Source organism: Cervus elaphus, chromosome 6 (assembly GCF_910594005.1).
Source record: "Cervus elaphus chromosome 6, mCerEla1.1, whole genome shotgun sequence".
NCBI classification, from domain to species: domain Eukaryota; kingdom Metazoa; phylum Chordata; class Mammalia; order Artiodactyla; family Cervidae; genus Cervus; species Cervus elaphus.
The window spans coordinates 21749609-21770237 of NC_057820.1; the positions used below are offsets into that span (position 1 = coordinate 21749609).

A 20629-nucleotide genomic window follows, 5' to 3' on the forward strand; every position below is an offset into this window, starting at 1 on the left:
CTTATGTATCTGCTTCTAAATTTTATATTATTAAAATTTTTGCTATTATTAAGACATTTGACATTTTTGGATGAAATACACTAAAAATCGAGCGATCTTTTCTAAGCATCTTTTGAGTACTTTTAAAAAATACACAGTGCAGTTAAAAAGGGGTTATTTTCAGTGTAATACTGAAAACATTTCCAATACAACTTTAGATGTAATATCCAGTACTTCTCTGATATAGCATTTTTTTCTTCTAAAATCTAGCGATCTTCGTGACTGCAGTGTATTTGTTTCAGTTTTATATAAATATATTGAGTATCTCAAAAAGAAATTATTTCATTTAATTATTTTATCCTTTTACCCTTTGAAGAAAATATTCTTAGATGAAACATTAATTTACATCTATATTCATAACTAGAAATTGAATCTTTATTCACAAATATGAAATTTGATTTTCAACTCATTATTTATTGTGCATAAAGCTAACTTTTAAAAAGCTCTACAGAGTATTAAATAGTAGCACTTGGTTTCAAAATATCTTCAGTTGACATAATTTTAATAACTTTTTGAGTAGTTACCAGTTTAATTTTTAGTATGTACAAATTGGAGGTAAATTATTTATTACTTTAAGCAAATGTCTCACAATTTTATTTAATTTTTTCATCTTTTTTAATGGATCATAAAATGGCAGTCTTTTATTGGTTATGCATAAAGTAAGCAGCAAATGAATAGTTTGCAAATAGGTTACTGTGGATTGAAATGTCAACCATATTTCATGGAGTATGAAATTTCTCAGATCAGAGTAACCATAACACGTGGCATTGAGCTGTTCTCCTGTTTTGGAATTTTCATACATCTTTAAACATTGAATAAAAGCACTGTGACCATTAAGACCTTGAATTTTATTTACTTCATTAAATATCCCAATACTATTGAATAATTTCTCATGTGGAAAGAATTTAGTACATTTGAATTTAGTTTTATCGCTATTAACTTGAGAAGCAATTGACATTAAAATGCACTTCCAACCTCTTTCTGTTAAGATGTTTAGGTTTCTTCTATCCTTCTACTTAAAAAAATATTCTGAGGATGGAGCAAAGAGAAAACTAACATTTGTACACAATTCTAAACGATGTAGCACCAATTTGTAGAAAACAAAGTTGAAAGAGTCTTCGGTTCTGAGCCTCACCTTCCCTAAACACCCAGAACTGTCTGTACTGTGGGCCAGTCCTGTCTCAGAAGGTTCTCCCTTATCTTTCCCTACTTCATAGTCCCAACTCCCTGGCTGTTTCTTCTCTGATGTCACCTGTGCTTCCTCTTCTTGTGGTTCCTTGTCAGTTTTCACCATGACTGGATTCCTAGCCCATAAACTCGCCTTCTCTAAGGCTTCCTTTTCTTGATGATGAGCTCCCAATCTCCAAACAAGATCTTTCCCTTAGCTTTAAGCCAATATTCAGATGTCTACTACCCAGATGTCAACTAACTCACTTGTATTTCCCCTAGGCACCTTAAACCTGAAGTTCCCAAATTAAACCCCTGTACTTCCATTTAAACCTATTCCTTTCATGATTCCTATTCAGGATTACCCGCCTTCCTGTGCAAGACAGAAACTCCGAAGTCATCTTTAACTCCTCCTTCTTCCTCACTTCCTGCATCCTATAAATGGCCAAATCCTTTCCATTTTTAATTCCTTAATATCTCTCAGTTTTCATTTTTGCACTACCCCCATGGACACTATTTGACTCAATTCTATTTGGGTTTTTATTTGAAATGCACTAAGAAATTCTTAAAATTTTTTTTTTAAATGAAGATAACATTGGTTTATAATATTATATATGCTTCATGTGCACAATGGTCGGTTTTGACTTCTGTATACACTACAACATGTTTACCACCAGAAGTCTAGTTTCCATTCATTAGCATACAGTTAACCCCATTTACCCATTTCACCTTCCCCCTCTTCTCTGGGAGTCATCAGTCTGTTCTGTCTATCTGTGTGCTTCTTTTTGTTTTGTTTTGTTTGCTTGCTTTTATATTCCACATATGAGTGAAATCATACACACTTGTTTTTCTCCATCTGATGTATTTTCTTAGTACTCTCAAGATCCATCCATGTTGTCATGATAGCAAGATTCTATCTCCTTTAGGCTGAATACCCTTCCATTGTACATGTACGTTGTACATCTTCTTTAGCCATTCATCTCTCAGTGGACACTTAGGTTGCTTCCATATATTGGCGATTCTAAATAATGCTGCAGTAAGCATCCAGGTGCATAAATCTTTTGAGTTAGTGTTTTTGTATTCTTTAGATAAATACCCAGAAGTGGAATAACTGGATTTTATGGTAGTTCCATTCTTAACTTTTTCAAAAACCTCCATACTGTTTTTCAAAGTAGCTACACCAATTTACATTCCTAATAAGAGTGGAATACACCATGACTTTCTTAACTGGTCTTCTACTGTAGAAATTATTACTCTTCCAACTGTTACTCTACAATGTAACACATGTGATATTTGTAAAACACCATTATGACTGGATTATGACAACTTCTACTTTTCTTAGAAGTTAATAAGACTATTCCCAAACATCTACATATAGCATTCTGGGTTCTTCATGAGCCTTCTCCTATTCTCCTTTTCAGCTTCAAACCATATATTCTCACTCTCATATTCTGTGTTGCTGCCATATTGAATGACTTTTTAGTTCCTTGACTATTCTGTGCCTTTCTTACCTTCTAGCTTTTCAAATAGTGCTCCATCTTCTTAGATTCCTTTCTAATCTTCTTTCCTAACTAATTCTTGATCATTCTTTAGGATTCATCATAGAGATGACTTCCTGCAGGAAACCTTTGTTGATGCCCTAATGCAAGGCTGAGTTGGTTGTATTTCCTACACTGTGCTCTAGTGCCTTTCTGCTGGTACCTATTTTAGTTAATATCACATTCTACTGTAATTGTTTTATGTAACTTCCTTTCAGTTACATTGTAATTCTGTGTTTTCTTTGTTTTTGCAGCCCTATTACCAAGCATACCCTTGTTTGACCTATTGTAGGTAATTTATAAATATTAGAGCAATAGACTGATTGAGTGAGTGATTGAATTTATTGGCAGACATTTAGAAACCAATTTGGAGTGTAGTTTTAAGTGTTAAGTTCAAGCACACAGTCAACACAGTGGTAATGTTGGGTTTTGTCAAGATAGCATTTTGTAACAGGAAGGAAATAGCTCTGAAAAATTTCTTTAAATAAACTTGCATGATATTATATTCTAGGCATTTTTTGAACAATTTAGCTTTCTCTATTTTTATATGAAAGTAAGGGGAAGAGAAATTCTTTAAACAAAAAAGTATTGGGCAATTATCTCATTGCTGCAACACATTCTTCAGTATTATCTGTGTTGCTTTTTAACTTGGTATAAAAGTATCTTGATATTCTGAATAATTTTTTTGACAAGTAGTCTGATGTTACAGTAGTTTATAGAGTATCTTCTGTGTTCTAAGCACTGTGTTGGACATTTTGTGGACATTATTTTGTCAAGCTTTTTCCCCCCAAACTCTGAAGTCAGTACAAGTATCCCCATTTTACAGACTGAGGAATGCAAGATTGAGAGTATATTGACTAGGGTTCAAACCTAGAACTCCTGATTCCCCAACATGTGGGCAGACTCTATCCTCTTTTTCAATTTTATTTTATTCTTGGGACAAATAAAGATGAATTCTTGACTCAACTCACTGATATATGGAATTACATAAAAACAATGACTTTAATACATTTCTGTCCATAATAAAGTTTCTGTAACTGAGAAGATGAGTTCTGCTGTTCTAAACATTACTAACCAGCAACAGAGGTTATATAGCAATCAGGATGAGAAATCCATAAATTCTAGCAGAATTACATAAAATGAGACAAAACATGATATGCTTATATTGGAGTCTTGGGGCAAAGAAAGGTCAAGGTATTGAGTCTGGGTTAGAGGATGAGGTGGCTTTATCAATCTGTGTGCCATCAATGAAGGAGCAGAGCTTTGGACAAAGGTATCAACTCATTACGGTGCCATTCAGTTCCGTCTCTCAGTCACATCTGACTCTTTGAGACCTCATGGACTGCAGCACTCCAGGCTTCCCTATCCATCATCAGCTCCTGAAGCTTGCTCAAACTCATGTCCATCGAGTCAATGATGCCATCCAACCATCTCATCCTCTGTTGTCCCCTTCTCCTTCTGCCTTCAATCTTTCCCTGCATCAGGGTCTTTTCCAATGAGTCAGTTCTTCGTATCAGTTCAGTTCAGTTCACGCTCAGTTGTGTCCGACTCTTTGCGACCCCATGAACCACAGCACTCCAGGCCTCCTTGTCTATCACCAACTCCCGGAGTCTACCCAAACCCATGTCCATTGAGTCGGTGATGCCATCCTGCCGTCTCATCCTCTGTCATCCCCTTCTCATCCTGCCCCCAATCCTTCCCAGCATCAGGGTCTTTTCAAATGAGTTCACTCTTCGCATGAGGTGGCCGAAGTATTGGAATTTCAGCCTCAACATCAGTCCTTCCAATGAACACCCAGGACTGATCTCCTTGGGATGGACTGGTTGGATCTCCTTGCAGTCCAAGGGACTCTCAAGAGTCTTCTCCAACACCACAGTTCAAAAGCATCAATTTTTCGGCACTCAGCTTTCTTCACTGTCCAGCTCTCACATCCATATATGACTACTGAAAAAACCATAGCCTTGACTAGATGGACCTTTGTTGGCAAAGTAATGTCTCTGCTTTTAAATATGCTATCTAGGTTGGTCATAACTTTTCTGTGAAGGAGCAAGCGTCTTTTAATTTCATGGCTGCAATCACCATCTGCAGTGATTTTGGAGCCCAAAAAAATAAAGTTTGACACTGTTTCCATTGTTTCCCCATCTATTTGCCATGAAGTGATAGGACTGGATGCCATGATCTTAGGTTTCTCTATGTTGAGCTTTAAGCCAACTTTTTCACTCTCCTCCTTCACTTTCATCAAGAGGCTTTTTAGTTCCTCTTCCCTTTCTGCCATAAGGGTGGTGTCGTCTGCATATCTGAGGTTATTGATATTTCTCCCGGCAATCTTGATTCCAGCTTGTGCTTCTTCCAGCCCAGCGTTTCTCATGATGTACTCTGCATATAAGTTAAATAAGCAGGGTGACAATATACAGCCTTGACGCACTCCTTTTCCTGTTTGGAACCAGTCTGTTGTTCCATGTCCAGTTCTAACTGTTGCTTCCTGACCTGCATACAGTTTTCTCTGTTCGCATCAGGTGGCCAAAATATTGGAGTTTCAGCTTCAGCATCAGTCCTTCCAATGAATATTCAGGACCGATTTCCTTTAGGTTTGACTGGTTTGATCAAACACTGCCATTATCATACCAATAATCTCAAAATATTTTTCTAAAGAAACAACAAAATCTAAAAGCAGAAATAACTTTTAGAGTATGCTTTTCATGCTTGCAACATTTCTGGAAAAACTACCAACAAATATATATCCATATAAAAATATACAGATATATTCACAAATAAGTATTTTATATAGTAACTGTTAGTTGCTCAGTCATGTCTGACTCTGCGACCATATGTACTATAGCCCTGCCAGGCTCCTCTGTCCATGGGATTCTTTAGGTAACAATACTGGAGTGGGTTGCCATTTCCCTCTTCATTATATAGTAAATGCCAATGTAATTAGCCATGAGAAATAACATGAATATTGTAAAAAGTTGGAGGAGTGACACAAAATTTTGCCAGTGAGCAAAAATTAAACATCAGACCCTAAAGCATTTATTGAGGTAATGTGCAATAGAAGTGAAAGCATTTGACTACAGAGTCAAGAGAAGTCCAGTTTGGGGCAGGCTACCTTTTTAACCTTTAAGTTCCTTATTTGGAAAATACAGATAATGGTACAGCCTCCCTCAGAGGATTGTTTTGAGAATTAATTGAGAAGATGAGTTAGTGTGTTGGGTTTGACAGCTTATGGTGAACAATGTCAGATTCATGATCTCCGAGGAAGATTTAGCTTTGGAGCCAGGGACGAGGCTTGATCACTCAGAAGCTTTTGTATAGCAGAGTTTTATTAAAGTATAAAAAGGGACAGAGAAAGCTTCTGACAGAGACGTCAGAAGGGGGATGGGGAGTACCCCCCCTTGCTAGTCTAATGGAGGTCTTACATACTTTTACCAGACCCGCTCCCACATCATACATTTTAAGATAACCAGATTAGTCAGAAGGTCCTTGTAAAAAAGGAGCATGTCCTTGAGCAAGATACATCATTGTTATATAATCCTTAGTACAGAGCTTAAGGAAAAACAACCCTTGAGCCATTAACTCTGGGCTTAAAGAAAAAAACATTTTATGTGACTAAGATGAAAGAATGTAGAAAAAACCCATTTGTCCTTTTCTCTTCCTTGAGAACTCCAGACCCCTTTCTCCTCTCCAAGGGCTTTGGACCCCTTTCTCCTCTTTGAGGGCCCCAGACTCCTTACCAACCTACCTAAGAATTAACTCTCTCAGGTTCATAGTAAGGAATAGGCAAATGCCATCATTATTAATATTGTTGCTAATGGTAATAGTTTGATAGTGCTACTACTTCTTTCAGGAAGTGGAAGGTTATATTGTTTCAACTGAGTCCATGTGTCCAAGGAATCATCAGGTGGATTTCCATGTCTTTGGAGACTTAAGTCAGTTTTATTTCACCAACCACATTATACTAGACTGAGATTTTAGAAATAATGTGCAGTTGTTTTGATTGCCTACAAGAGCTCATCAGCATGCTATGGGAAACTATAGAAAAGAGTGAACTTTGTTGTAAAAAATATCTTCTGTTTTTATTCCATTTGGATAAGCATTAAATGTTTTGAATGTTTCCTTTGTTAATTAGAGAACTGGTTCATGTCTGGTGAGTTCTACCTGCCAGATTATAAACAGTTTATGTCAGTGTCTCCTGATCCCTTCAAAGTTGAATCAATAAGATTGCCTGCAACAGTCATACAGTGTTATGACTCCAATAAATCTTCCCCAAAACCAAAACCATGCCTTCTGTCTCATGTGCTTTCTGGTGCATGCTTTAGAGTGGAGGAATTAAGATCTAGGAAACATTATTTTTGGATTCTACTATGCTTAGTCTTCAAAAAAGCAAAACAAAACAAGGCACTCAATTCTGCAGAATAAGCAAGTAATTTTACTTTCTTAAATAAGCTGCTTCTCGTTCTGTGTTGGAAGTTCATAGAAGTTCAGTCAAGTTGACATAAACACCCTAAGTTGTTGCTTGTTTCTGGATTTAGTTAAACATATTTTTAAAAACAAAATGTTTTGAAGGGAATAATTTACAGGGAATATTTTTAATAGGAGTAATGCTGAATTTTGAAGACAAGTTTATCTAGAAGTTTACTAGTTTTATCTTTCCTGGAGACTCTAGTGCTGTAAAAACTCAAGCTACATATCACATTGAGAGAATAATAAAAAAGAAAAACACAGTAAGAACTTTCATTTCTTCAAGCCTCAGTGATATAATGGAAAGAACTCGAAATTTGTAAGAATCCTGTCTTACCACTTTGGACAAGGTAATTAGCATTTTGGGGCCTAATGTACCTCAGCTATAAAACTGTGAAACTCCTTATTTTAAGAGTTATAAGAATTAAATGAGATAATATCATAAAATGCCCAGGATAGCATCTGGCAGGAACTGAATAATATTTGTCATCGCTGGCATCATTATTGAAAATCTTACCAGTGGCTTGAGATTGCTTCTGCTTTATTCTGTCTGTAACTAATAGTGTTTGACACAAAATTCAAGGCCTAAAGTAGAACTCTAATAAATTTAACAAGATTCTACTAATCCAGAGTAATTAAGGCAAAGTTTCTGGCTATTAATTCTTGGAATTTAGAATATTTTATGAACACTGGGGCATGGTGTGGTATAGAAGCTAGATTAACAAAATGTTGCCTGAACTTTAATGAATGGATAGCTTTGTTTTCTTGGTATATTGATTATTATAGGTAATATACTTTGTAAACTCTTTTGGAAAAGAGCTGTTTCCTTTAAAATCTCCTTGTCACTATTCCCCATTTGATATCTTCTTATGGTGGTTTATTTGCTAAGTCCTGTCTGGCTCTTGCGACCCCATGGACTTTAACCCACCAGGCTTCTTTGTCCGTGGGATTTCTCAGACAGGAATACTGGAGTGGGTTGCCATCTTCCTAAAGCTATGAAAAAAAAAATTACCAACTGATCCCAATTAATGAATTAGTATAATAAAACCTGAATTAATGAAATTTTAATTATTTTTAATTATAATTTGAAATCATATTTTCAAAATGAGAGCTGTATTTTAATTACAGTAGTTCTCAGCAATGGACAGAAATTATTCTCTCTTTTCTCTGCCTTTTTCAGGATATGTTAAAATCTTGGGTATTTGCAACAAATGCCTACAGATATTTAAGTGTATTCTTTTTTTCCATTCAGCTTATCTCTGTCTTTCATTATCACTTTCTCTGTATTTTATCTTTGAACGGTTGGTTATTTTTGTATTCTTAAACAATAATCTTGTAATAATTGTAATATCTACAGACAGGGAAAAGCGAAATGGGATGGAACGATTTTTCTCCTTTTTAAAAAGATTTTTGTGAACCTGAAAAATCTCAGCATTTTTCTGCGTTAATGAATTCTTTTAAATCAACTTTGTATCCAAAAAACAGCATTTTTAAACTATAAGGACAACCATAGGAATTTTTCATGTTTCTATTTACATTAGTGCCTCTTTTAGGAACAATTGAATCACTTAAGGAATTTGCCTCTAGCTACCGAGTAAGGACTGGAACTAAGAAAGAAAAAAGCTAAGATAAACCAACTGATCAGGCACTTGACTTTTAAAGTAGACTTTCTGGTTACTTTTGAATGATTTAAAGAAAGAAAAATCTCCCACAAAGCTCTACTTTTTAATTCATTGTTAATTATTGTTTCTTCATTTTCTTTCAGAACTCTTCATGTTTCAGTGAGTTTTAATGAAGGAAAGTCTGTCATCTCGAGTTCACTAATAGTCACAGCCACAGAATGTGTAAGTCACAGTTTGCATAAAGTTGCCTTTTAAAGATAACTCTATCCGGAAATAATTTATGGTCTTTCAGTGTTGCTGCATACTACAATAAAGTACAAACAGTAACTCTGAAGACCATTGCAAGAAAACACTTGCACTCGTAGATTGTTTTGCATTTTCCTTTAGTTTCATTTTAAAAGGGATTTTAAGAGAGTATACGTTGTGTTTTGATATTTATAAATTTGGAAAGTCATATCAGAATAAGGTAGGAGAATGATTTCCAAATGAAGCTATTTTTTAATTAAAACAAAAACTATAAAGAAAGTAATGTCTTTCTCTTAATGAAGGTTGCATTGTAGAATCTAAGACATTTATCATGTTTTTGAAATTATTAGTGCATCTTAATGAGTGAGCTTATTATTTTGTCCATTTTAATGTTGGTATTTTCTCATGAGTAAGGAATTTGATTTTGAAAGCTTGAAAATATCTTGGCTTGAAACTATATTGAAGCTATAATTTAATTGAGGTGATAGTTTTGTATCATAGATCATAGTGGACCTAAAATGCAATATTTTGATATGTAAAGTCCATTGATAAGACAATGTTTTCCTTAATTTTTTTGGTTTAAGTCTTGATATTAGAGTGTTGAACATGAAAACACAAAGCATTAAAAGGAACTGATCACATAAGACTGTTCGTCTTATGATTGCATTTTCTTTGTAAAAAATAAATAAATCAGAGCAAAAAAAAAAAAAAATTCCTGCCCTTCAAAAGACCAAAATCCCAAACCTAAACATTGTCCCACATCTCATGATTTCATGAGATGGTTTTACATTTTGATCTTTTATTTTGAGAGACGTCCTTCCTCCAGAAAAAAAAAAAAGGCGACTCAATATTATCTGTATAGAGATAGTTTATTTCTTCTTGTAAAAAAACATTGCAGGGAAAACAGCATCCATATGGACTCTTGGATCATTATTGAATTCCCTGGATAACTCTTTTTCAACACTCGTTTTCATTTTTTTTATTTTAAAAATAGCTAGGCCCTCCCCCCCTCAATCCGTGCCTTTTCATCTTCAATTCATGTTGCAATTTGTAGATTTTGTGGATGTTGCAGTTTGTATATTTTCTGGTCCCTCAGGATGTGGTTGAGATTACAAACATTTGTGGTTTATGGTTTCTCAGTGTTCCCTCACTGAAATGGCTTTCTTTCTCCATCCGTCCTATTCTGCACCTCCAGCTGTTTTCTTTTTTTTTTAACCTCTCTTCCACTCAAGTGTGGTTATAGGATCTTTATCTGGATCCTATAACCATACACAGTTTACATGTTCAGGGATGCTGAAGTTATATGACCCATTTGGAATTTATAGGTTGTATGCTTCCTAGAAAGAGGAAGTCTTTCTAGGTCTTGCTTGTTTTCAGGGGAGTCTAAGATCATGGCATCTGGTCCCATCACTTCATGGCAAATAGATGGGGAAACAGTGGAAACAGTGACAGACTTTATTTTTTTGGACTCCCAAATCACTGCAGATGGTGACTGCAGCCATGAAATTAAAAGACACTTGCTCCTTCGAAGAAAAGTTATGAATAACCTAGACAGCATATTAAAAAGCAGAGACATTACTTTGCCAACAAAGGTTCGTCTAGTCAAGGCTATGGTTTTCTAGTAGTCATGTATGGATGTGAGAGTTGGACTCTAAAGAAAGCTGAGCACCAAAGAATTGATGCTTTTGAACTGTGGTGTTGGAGAAGACTCTTGAGAGTCCCTTGGACTGCAAGGAGATCCAACCAGTCCATCCTAAAGGAGATCAGTCCTGAATATTCATTGGAAGGACTGATGCTGAAGGTGAAACTCCAATACTTTGGTGACCTGATGCGAAGAACTGACTCATTGGAAAAGACCCTGATACTGGGAAAGATTGAAGGCTGGAGGAGAAGGGGACGGCAGAAGATGAATGGTTGGATGGCATCACCGACTCAATGGACATGAATTTGAGTAAACTCTGGGAGTTGGTGATGGCCAGGGAGGCCTGGCGTGCTGCAGTCCATGGGATCACAAAGATTCAGACACGACTGAATGACTGAACTGAGCTGAATGTGACTCGAGGTGGTTTAAGAGTAAGGTGATTTCAGGAAATTGGGACATTAGTTGTATCAGAGATGGAGAGAGAGTGTGGGGGCATGTTGTAATATTAAACAAAGGATCTCAGTCATTTCCATGGAGAAGAGATTTGAGCAAAGACTTAAGGAAGGTGAGGGAGTAAGCCTTGAAGACCATGTAAGGGAAGAGTGTTTATACGGAGGGAACAGCCTGAACAGCCTGAACCTGGCTGGCTTAAAGAGGCTTAAAAAGGCAGCCGATGTGCAGGGAAAGGCAGCTAGGGGAGGAGGAGGCTTGAGATGGGTGGAGGAGAGGAGAAGGAGGGGAAAGATCATAGTGGGTTGTATAAGTCATTTAAGGACTTGAGGTTTTCTTCTGAATGAAACAGGGAGCCATTGGAAGGTGACATGGCTGTTGTTGTTCAGTTGTCAAATCTTTCCGACTCTTTTGTGACCCCATGGACTGCAACGTGGCAGGCTGCCCATCCCTCAGCATCTCCTGGAGTTTGTCCAAGTTTATGTCCATTGAATCAGTGATACCGTCCAACCATCTCATCCTCTGTCACCGTCTTCTTCTGTCTTCCATCTTTCCCAGCTCCAGTGAGTCGGCTGTTTGCATCAGGTGGCCAGAGTATTGGAGCTTCAGCTTCAATGTCAGTCCTTCCAAAGAATATTCAGGATTGATTTCCTTTAGGATTGACTGGTTTGGTCTTGCTGTCCAAGGGACTCTCAAGAGTCTTCTCCAGCAGCACAGTTCAAAAACATCAATTCTTCGGCGCTCTGCCTTCTTTATGGTCCAAGTCTCACATCCATACATGCCTACTGGAAAGACCATAGCTTTGTTATATGGACCTTTGTTGTCAAAGTGATGTCTTTGCTTTTTAATACACATAGTTTGTCATAGCTTTCCTTCCAAGAAGTAATCGTCTTCTAATTTCATGGCTGCAGTCACCATCCACAGTAATGACATGGTATGACAGTGTTTTAAAAGGATTATTACCCACCAGGGTTCTTGGCCTCCTTCATCAATAGAAATTGATCAGAGGCCAGACAAGAAATTCATGCAAGGTTTTTTTTGGGGCCCCTGTTGCAGCAGGGGGGAACGAGAACAAACAACAAGTTCCTCTGTTTTTCTGCTTGCTGGGCAGGGAGTTTGTCCCTCTTTTGGGGTGAGGGTAGTGGTGTGTCCAGGGATTGGGCCAATGGGGTGGCTTAGGTGGTGCCCACCCTTAGGTGGTGTTGTATGCAGGGGGCAAGGGCAGTACCCTGCTTTTGTTCTGACTCTTCAGAAGTGGTAGTTTGGTTTTTTTGGTATCTTTGTATCTTTTGTCCAAAATTTGCCCTAACTGTGCATGCACACAGTTTCTCTGTATTTTGTTGTTGGAGGAGAGGCTTAGGTACAAGCATGGCAGCAATGTGCCGCAAATGGCCTTGGGTTCCATGTCTGTCGCAGGGTCATTCTGGTTGCTGTACAAAAACAGACTTGGCAAGATAGGGGCCAAAGTGGAGACCTAGAGACCAATTCTGTGGCTAGTTCAGTAATCTAGAAGTGGAGGGGCGGGGTGGTGTGTGTGGCTTCATTATCTGCTAGGGAGATAGCAGTGGAGATGGTGAGAAGTGGTTAGATTGAACATATTTTAAAGGTGAAGTCTGTGGGATACCTAGACAGATTAGGTGTGGTTGTGAAAGGCAATAAGGACAGTTCCAAGCTTTTTCACTTGAGTAGTTAGAAAGATAAGTTGTCATTGGTAGGGTTGTTTTTGGGAAAAAATGAGGGGATCTCTTTTGGAAATGCTGAGTGAAAGATGTCCATTTATTTTCATCTCAGGGGAAGTATCAGAAAGGCTACCGAACACACAAGTCTGAAGTTCTAGAAAGAGGTCTGGATTGGAGGTGCATGTTTGGGAGCTGTTGTATGGAATGAAAGAGTTAACCAAATTCTACATGATTTTTAATGGAAAAAAAAAAAGAAGCTTTAAGAGGTAGAGCATGAAGGGGGAAGAAAATGAGACAAAAGTTTTTATTTATGGAGAAATCTAGATAAGCTGGGTCTTGAAAGGAGAGCAGATCTTCAGCAAGGAGAGAGAAGTGGGGGAGCATTTTACAGATAAATAGTGAACAAATTGAAGCGGGTAAAGACAAATCAGGGGTATGGAACTAACAGATATAAATCATTATATATTGAATAGATAAGCAACAAGGATTTATTGTACAGCCCAGGGAACTATACCTGTTATCTTATAAAGCCTTTAAAGAAATATTATCTGCAAAAATACTGAATCACTATTGTAAAGCAACTATACTTTAATAAAAAATTAATTAATTAAAGAAATTGAAAGTAGATACATTTGGTTAGAGTAAAAATAGTGGAAGGAAAGCTTGGAAATAGAACATTTAGATCAGATTATCAACAACCTGAAAAAAAAAAAGAACTTAGAGTTCATCCTACAAGTCTGTGGTTCTTCAGCTTTAGTACGCAGAGATGTCACTATTAAAAATGAATGAAGGAAAGAAAATCTGTGTTCATGAGAGCTTGCGCTTAACTCTGTAGAGACAAAGGTTTAGAGAGTTTTTTCTTTTCAGTTGTATTAATATAATTGACATATAGCACTGTATAAGTTTAAGATGTAAAGCATACCTATTTACTTACATAAGTTAAAAAGTTAGTTAAGTCGCTCAGTTGTGTCCGACTCTTTGCGACCCCGTGGACTGTAGCCCACCAGGCTCCTCCCTCCATGGGATTCTCCAGGCAAGAGTACTGGAGTGGGTTGCCATTTCCTTCTCCAATTTACTTACATAATCATGGGATGATTCTTTTTTTCTCATTAGATCTAATCATTATTTTTATTCAAGCTCAAATATGTCTGGTTTTATTGTTGCTAAGTCATGTCTGACTGTAACCCCACAGGCTGCAGCACGCCAGGCTCCCCTGTCCTTCACTCTGTCCCGGAGTTTGCTCATATTCATGTCCATTGAGTCAGTAATGCTGTCTAACCGTCTCATCCTCTGCCGCCCTCTTCTCCTTGTGGATGGTAGTAATATCACCATTTTATCGATATGGAAAGTGAGACTGGGGCTGATGAGAAAGGACCAGTGGACGTGTGCATTACATCTCTATTCCGAATAGAAGAGGACAGTGGGTAATACTATGATATAATAAATACTGAGCATTGTATTTATGTGATACCTAGCATGTTTCAGGCATATTTGGATATGATAATTAGGGAATGTTTTGAAATATTCAGATATTGATAATTAGGTTAGTAATCTTATTCATTCTAGGATGATGTTTTTGGCTCTTCATAGGCATTTGAAAGTCACACCAAATAAAATACCATCGCCTTAGCAGTTGATTAATCCTTGTGGAAATCCCACAAATAAAGAATCCCCTCTGTTCTCCAAGAGCATCTGGGCTCGGTCCTACTAAGGCACTTAAGTCACTGGTCTGTAATTTCCTGTTTACTTCTCTGCCTCTCTCTGCAGGCTGTGGCTTGCTCACCACCTCCCTTTTGGTGTCTGGTGCTTACACAAGGCAGGTGTTCCAAAATTATTTGTTAAAGGAATGAATGACAGTACCTATATATTCGAAGTGGGGATCCTAAGGTTTAGACTTAAGAGATTTAAGCTTAGGGTCTGAGGAGGGCTTAGACTTAGGCTATCTGTTCTCTCTCTCTCTCTCTTTTTAAAATTTTGGCCATGAACATGTAGCATGTGGGATTTTAGTTCTCTGACTAGGGATCAAACCCATGTCCCCTACTTTGGAAGCACAGAGTCTTAACTACGGGACGGCCAGGGAAGCTCTCAGGGAGTCATTCTCTTCATTTGTCTCAGAAGGTCTCCTAAATGTGTCTCTGTTTTTAAAAATGCAGGGAGAGATATTTGTTCTCCCCTCTGGAACCACTGCTCTTCTGATTCAGAATAATATACTAAGAATGTATTTTCTGAACAAGAGTTACGTGTCACTGTGCTAAGCCCTGCACGTGTGCTCAGCACTTTATGATTTAATTCTCACCACTGAAGAGAAGGCTGTTATTATGATGTTAATATTACAGATGAGAAAACTTAGGAACACAGAGAGCCACCTCCAATCTTTACTGCCCATATATGCACAGTAGAAGGTGCTTCCTCTTGTTAAGTGGATCTAACTCTCAGTAGGGTACACACAGCTTGATGCGCAGAATATTAAATGATTTCAGCCTTCACTACCCCCAAGAAAGGGGAGACTGGGAGCCTGGAGACTCTGGAGGTTAAATTATTTGCTCAGTTTCATACTCAAGTAAATGCTAGAATTGAGAATTGAACCCGTCTGTCTGCCCCTGTTGCACAATCTTCCATTCATTAGCAGGTCCTGATCTGATTTATGTAAGATAAACGTTGGCAATTTTTTTTTGTTTGTTTGGTAAAAGGTCAGATAGTAATTATTTTCAGCTTTGGTGGCAATTCAGGTGCACTACTCAACTCTTCCATTAGTGCAAAGGCAGCTATAGATGTATAAACAAATGGGCATGACTGTATTCAACCAACTATGTACACTAACCTTTGAATTTCATGTAATATATTTTTCTTTCATTTTTTCCCGGCTATATAGTAATGTAAAAATTTGTTTTAGCTTGCCAGGTTTCTTATGAAATTGTTGAGTTGATTTGGCCTGTGGGTCATAGTTTGCTCATTCCTGATATGGAATATTTCAAAAGAATCCAGTAAATGAAATCATCACCTATTTTATGACCTATTTTTTTCTTTCCCAAGCTCTGAACTCGTGAAATGAAGTTGTAGAGATCTAGTTCCCCTTTTCTGTTTCTGTTTTATTCTAATGTGGTTGCTGTGATTATTTATTTTCTAGATAGATTGCAACATGCTGTTCACAAAGTTTTGAAATTTTTGAGTGATTCCTCTTTTCTTGTAGTTATTTTGCAAGTACAGTAGTAACTCTGATTTGTTTTTATACTTCTTTAATGACTAGAATTTCACATCTGTTTGGCAGAGTAAAGTTTTTCATTGTACCTTAGAGCTTGCTTTGAATGAAGAAAAGGAAATTAGATGCAGGTAAAGTTAAAAGACTAAATGTGTCCAGGACAACTAGAAAATATATTCCTTTTACCCCAAATCAAGCTCAAGGTTCTGTCCCCAGTTGAAACTAAAAAGTTTTGGCTTCACAGCCTTGACCAACACTTGGGTTAGTTAGTTAGTTGCTCAGTTGTGTTCAGCTCTTTGTGACCCTATAGACTGTAGCCAGCAGGCTCCTCTCTCCATGGAGTTCTCCAGGCAAGAATACTAGAGTGGATTACCATTCACTTCTCCAGGGGGTCTTCCTAACCCAGGGATCAAACCTGGGTCTCCTGCACTGCAAACGGATTTCTTACCATCTGAGCCACCAGGGAAGCCCCAAGGTACTAAGTCTTTAATTCGCCTCCTCAGCTAACTTGTCTTTGTAGATACCTGAAAATGCTACTTGTTTAGAACTATAGTTAGGAAGAATTGATCCAACAGATGGCCACTTGGAAGGTCATCCAACAAATTTGTTAGGTATTAACCCAGCAAATGGCCAGTTCTCTCTGTAATAAAGAGGATTCCTGCTTTCCAGAAATTTGTGTTTCATTAGTTTCTTCAGTTGCTTCAGGTTCCCTCAGATCCTGTTTTCCAGCCAAAGTTGTCTTTTCTTGTCCTTGCAAGAAGCCACTCGTTAGACCCCTGCTTCTTCCGCGCTTTCTCATACTTTCCCAGGAGGTCCTCTGAGAACCCCAGTGCAGGCTAGTTCCTTCTTTGCCTGTTTCTATTCTACCGGCTTTCTGTCCTCCTCACATTTATGGTTGTGTGTTCGAGGGTTGTCCCTCTAACTAACCTGTGGGCTTCAGGAAGACTTGCACAACATAGCTTTGGCAGCTTTTTAACTTTCTGCTGTTTAAACAGCCTTACACCTAAACAGAATTGAGAGGCTTTTAGTTTCTCCCTATGATACAGATCTCTGTGTAATCAGATCTGGTTTCATCTGACTTTGAAGTCTGAACTTTGCAGCACAGCGTCTGCTCAGAGCACTGAAGTCTATGTGTGTTTGACCTTTTTTCTTAATTTGTTTATAAAGTTATCTGAACAATGAAATTATTTCCCTTTCATTGCTAAGGTCTTTCATGTTCTGATAATGGCTCTGGCAAATCAAAACAAAGGAACTGTGGAAGCCTGGATTTGTATCCAGTTAACTGAGCTAATGTCTGGGACCGGGGCATCCAGGGAAGTGTTTATGGCAAGTTCCAGTTGCATTCAATTCTTTGCTTACTGCGACCTGTTCTCCATCATGCTTAACTTAAATATTATAAAGATGAAGTCTATAGGTCTGTGGAAAGTGTATATTTTCATAGTTTTCTTGTATACTAATCTTCAGAATCAGTTGAGATGATAATATTATTATATGAAATGATATTTACATCTGGATGTGCACAGTGTTTTGCGAGTGTTCCTCACAGGGACATTTTTGAAAGAAAATGCAAGAATTTTGACTGCCTGTCATGGCTAGCCCATCTACTTTATATTCTGTCAGTATGATTTTCTGAATTTCCTGCTCATGACACATTTGTAGAAAAAAAAAAAAGAAACACTAACCACTAAACTTGTAGCATATTCACACCCTCTAGTTTCATGTCTTTATTTCTGAACATAGGATTTGAATTCTAAGAAAAGGGGAAAACAAATGTTCGTAGTACCCTTTTGGAATTTGTGAGCAGAGCCAAATGGCGAGCCATTTCCATGGACACGCTGTGGCTTGATCCTCATGCCGGAAAGGTCTGGGGGAAAAGTTGTGTTCACTCCATACATGAACAGTCACAGATTGGGGGTATTTTATGGAAGAGCTTAAAGGTGGGATCATGAATTAAACACATTTGACAACATGTCTCCCGTAAGATATCATAGTTTTCTATGTATTCTGTTGACATTCTTTTCCTGTTATATTCTTGTTTGTCTAGATTTCAGAGCTTAGTGTAATCATTGCATGATTTGTTCATGAATGTTTGGAATTCCGTGTACAAAGATGCACTTTAAGTGCTTTCATAAGTATCCTCATGTGTGCTCTGAATTACTTGCTTAGGTTTTGAGGACAGAGAACTTAGATAATAACCTGAACATTTTCTATAATGTATTTATCTTCTCTCTCTCACTGATACATACACACATACACACACAAATTTCTATCTGCAAGACACTGACTTAGATCTTTAGGCTACATCAATAAATATATGTTCAGTTTGCACTTTATTTTTTTTTTCCATTTATTTTTATTAGTTGGAGGCTAATTACTTTACAATATTGTAGTGGTTTTTGTCATACATTGACATGAATCAGCCATGGATTTACATGTATTCCCCATCCTGATCCCCCATCTCACCTCCCTCTCTACCCGATCCCTCGAAACATGTGTATTATCTAGAATGAAACACATCACCAGCCCAGGTTGGATGCATGGGACAAGTGCTCGGGCCTGGTGCATTGAGTTTGCACTTTAATTCTATCAAATTGTACATCAAGAAGTTGCTAGATGACTGCATGTCTTTTCATTTCTTAAAATGAAAATTAATGTTTTATGGTAAATACCATGTAGTAGCATCTTCAAGTGCCTTAAGAGTGGGCTAATAGTAAATAATAGAGCTTTATGAAGATTGTATGTGTGTGTGAAGTTTCTGTACTTATTTTTGTTGTCTTCTGAAAATAGATTACATGACAAGTCAAAGATTCTAGGTGATATTTTGGTGGTGTCTGTTTTGGTTAATTTGCAACCTAACATCAGTTATATAAATAGCTTGTATGGTTATTCCCTCTTATATCCAGGTGCAAAATTAGAAAGCAAAGGATGGCTTTCATTGTTCATGTATATACTTGATTGTTAATCTTCTCCTAAAATTTCTGAAGTCAGTGCATGTTTTATGGTCTATGTTGCCCTGAGAATTATTTTAAAAGGTTTTTTTAGTGGATTTATTAAAATTGAAATGCAGTTAATAATCAGTGTCTTTGAAAACTGATTTGTTTGGAGATAGTTTCCAAGTCACTGTATGGTAATCTCTTTTTTTTTTTTTTACACTGTGATATACAAACAGATGATACAGGGAAACTATGACTCATATTTCAAGATTTTTCTGATAAGCTATACAAAGAATATTTTGCTAATGCTTCTTAAACTATTACTTTTGCAAACTACCTTCTCTTCTCTTCTTCAATTATTTATAAATAACTATCTACATAAAGAGGCTTCCCTGGTGGCTCAGTGGAAAAGAACCCGTCTAGCAATGCAGGAGACGCAAGTTTAATCCCTAGGTCGGGAATATCCACTGGAGTAGGAAATGGCAACCCATTCCAGTATTCTTTTGCCTGGAAACTTCCATGGACAGAGGAGCCTGGAAGGCTACAGTCCATGGGGTGGCAAAGAATCAGGCCTGACTGAGGGAGTGAGCAGTCAAGCATGTCTACATAAAGATCATTATCTCTTTGTGCATAAGTTATTATGCATTACAATTCAAATTCCATCATAAAATGTTCTAATTAAATACCAGCACCATTGTTACTTCAACATCCAAAAGTCTTCTCTTTTTGATCAATCCTAACATTTCCCCAAATGGATACTGGGGGATCCTAGTTCTGTAGGATATTGATAATGTTATGAGAAAAAAATTGATTTGTTCTGATGTAAGTTGGACTTTTTTTTTTCCTACTACAAAACCATTCAGAGCTTTAAAAATATGTTAATGTGCACAGTGCTTTTCTAAGAGAGATATCCTGGTTATCACTTTGCCACAAAGAATTTCATGCTTTGGGAACAACTGACTTTATTATTGTATAGATTAGAAAACAGAGTCCCCTAAAAATTAAACAGCTTGCTTAAAATTAGACCTCCAGACTAACACTTGTAAGGCAAGGCCATTCTAAGATGAGTATTGGTAGGTTCTTTCAGCTCCAGGCTCTCTCTTTATCAGCTTTTGGGATAAATGTGAGTCTTGCCTTGATTTCTGGGCTTGTACTTCTTATTTGTTTTGAATGACAGAGTGTGTATCTCAGAAAACCTACCTTATGGAGACCCACATTCCCACCCAGACAGAATGTATTGATTTATTTACAGGTTTTTTTTTTTCCCCCTTTCTTGAAGTCTTTTCTTTAAAAATTAAAAACACAAACAGACCATGTTTACTGGGGAATCTCAGAGAGTAAGCATTTGAAAGAGACACTTTGTTCTCTTGGAAAATTGATCTCTGTGCTAAAAATTAAGTAAATACTCTTCTTTGTGTCATAGCTCAGTTGGTAAAGAATTTGCCTGCAATACAGGAGACCCTGGTTCGATTCCTTGGTTGGGAAGATTCTCTGGAGAAGGGGAAGGCTATCCATTTCAGTATTCTTGGGCTTCCCTTGTGGCTCAGCTGGTAAAGAATCTGCCTGCAATGCGGGAGCCCTGGGTTCAATTCCTGGGTTGGAAAGATCCCCTGGAGAAGGGAAAGGCTACCCACTCCAGTATTCTGGCCTGGAGAA

At 37.4% G+C, this 20629-nt stretch overlaps 1 protein-coding gene across 1 annotated transcript in view; it reads left to right on the plus strand.

The window, feature by feature from the left end:
* Nucleotides 1–20629, plus strand: part of ANTXR2 (ANTXR cell adhesion molecule 2) — a 166322-nt gene that overhangs the window by 53637 nt on the left and 92056 nt on the right. The window contains exon 11 of the mRNA XM_043906385.1: nucleotides 8968–9046. Coding sequence (XP_043762320.1) covers nucleotides 8968–9046 — 79 coding nt within the window. The remainder of the gene's footprint in view (nucleotides 1–8967; nucleotides 9047–20629) is intronic.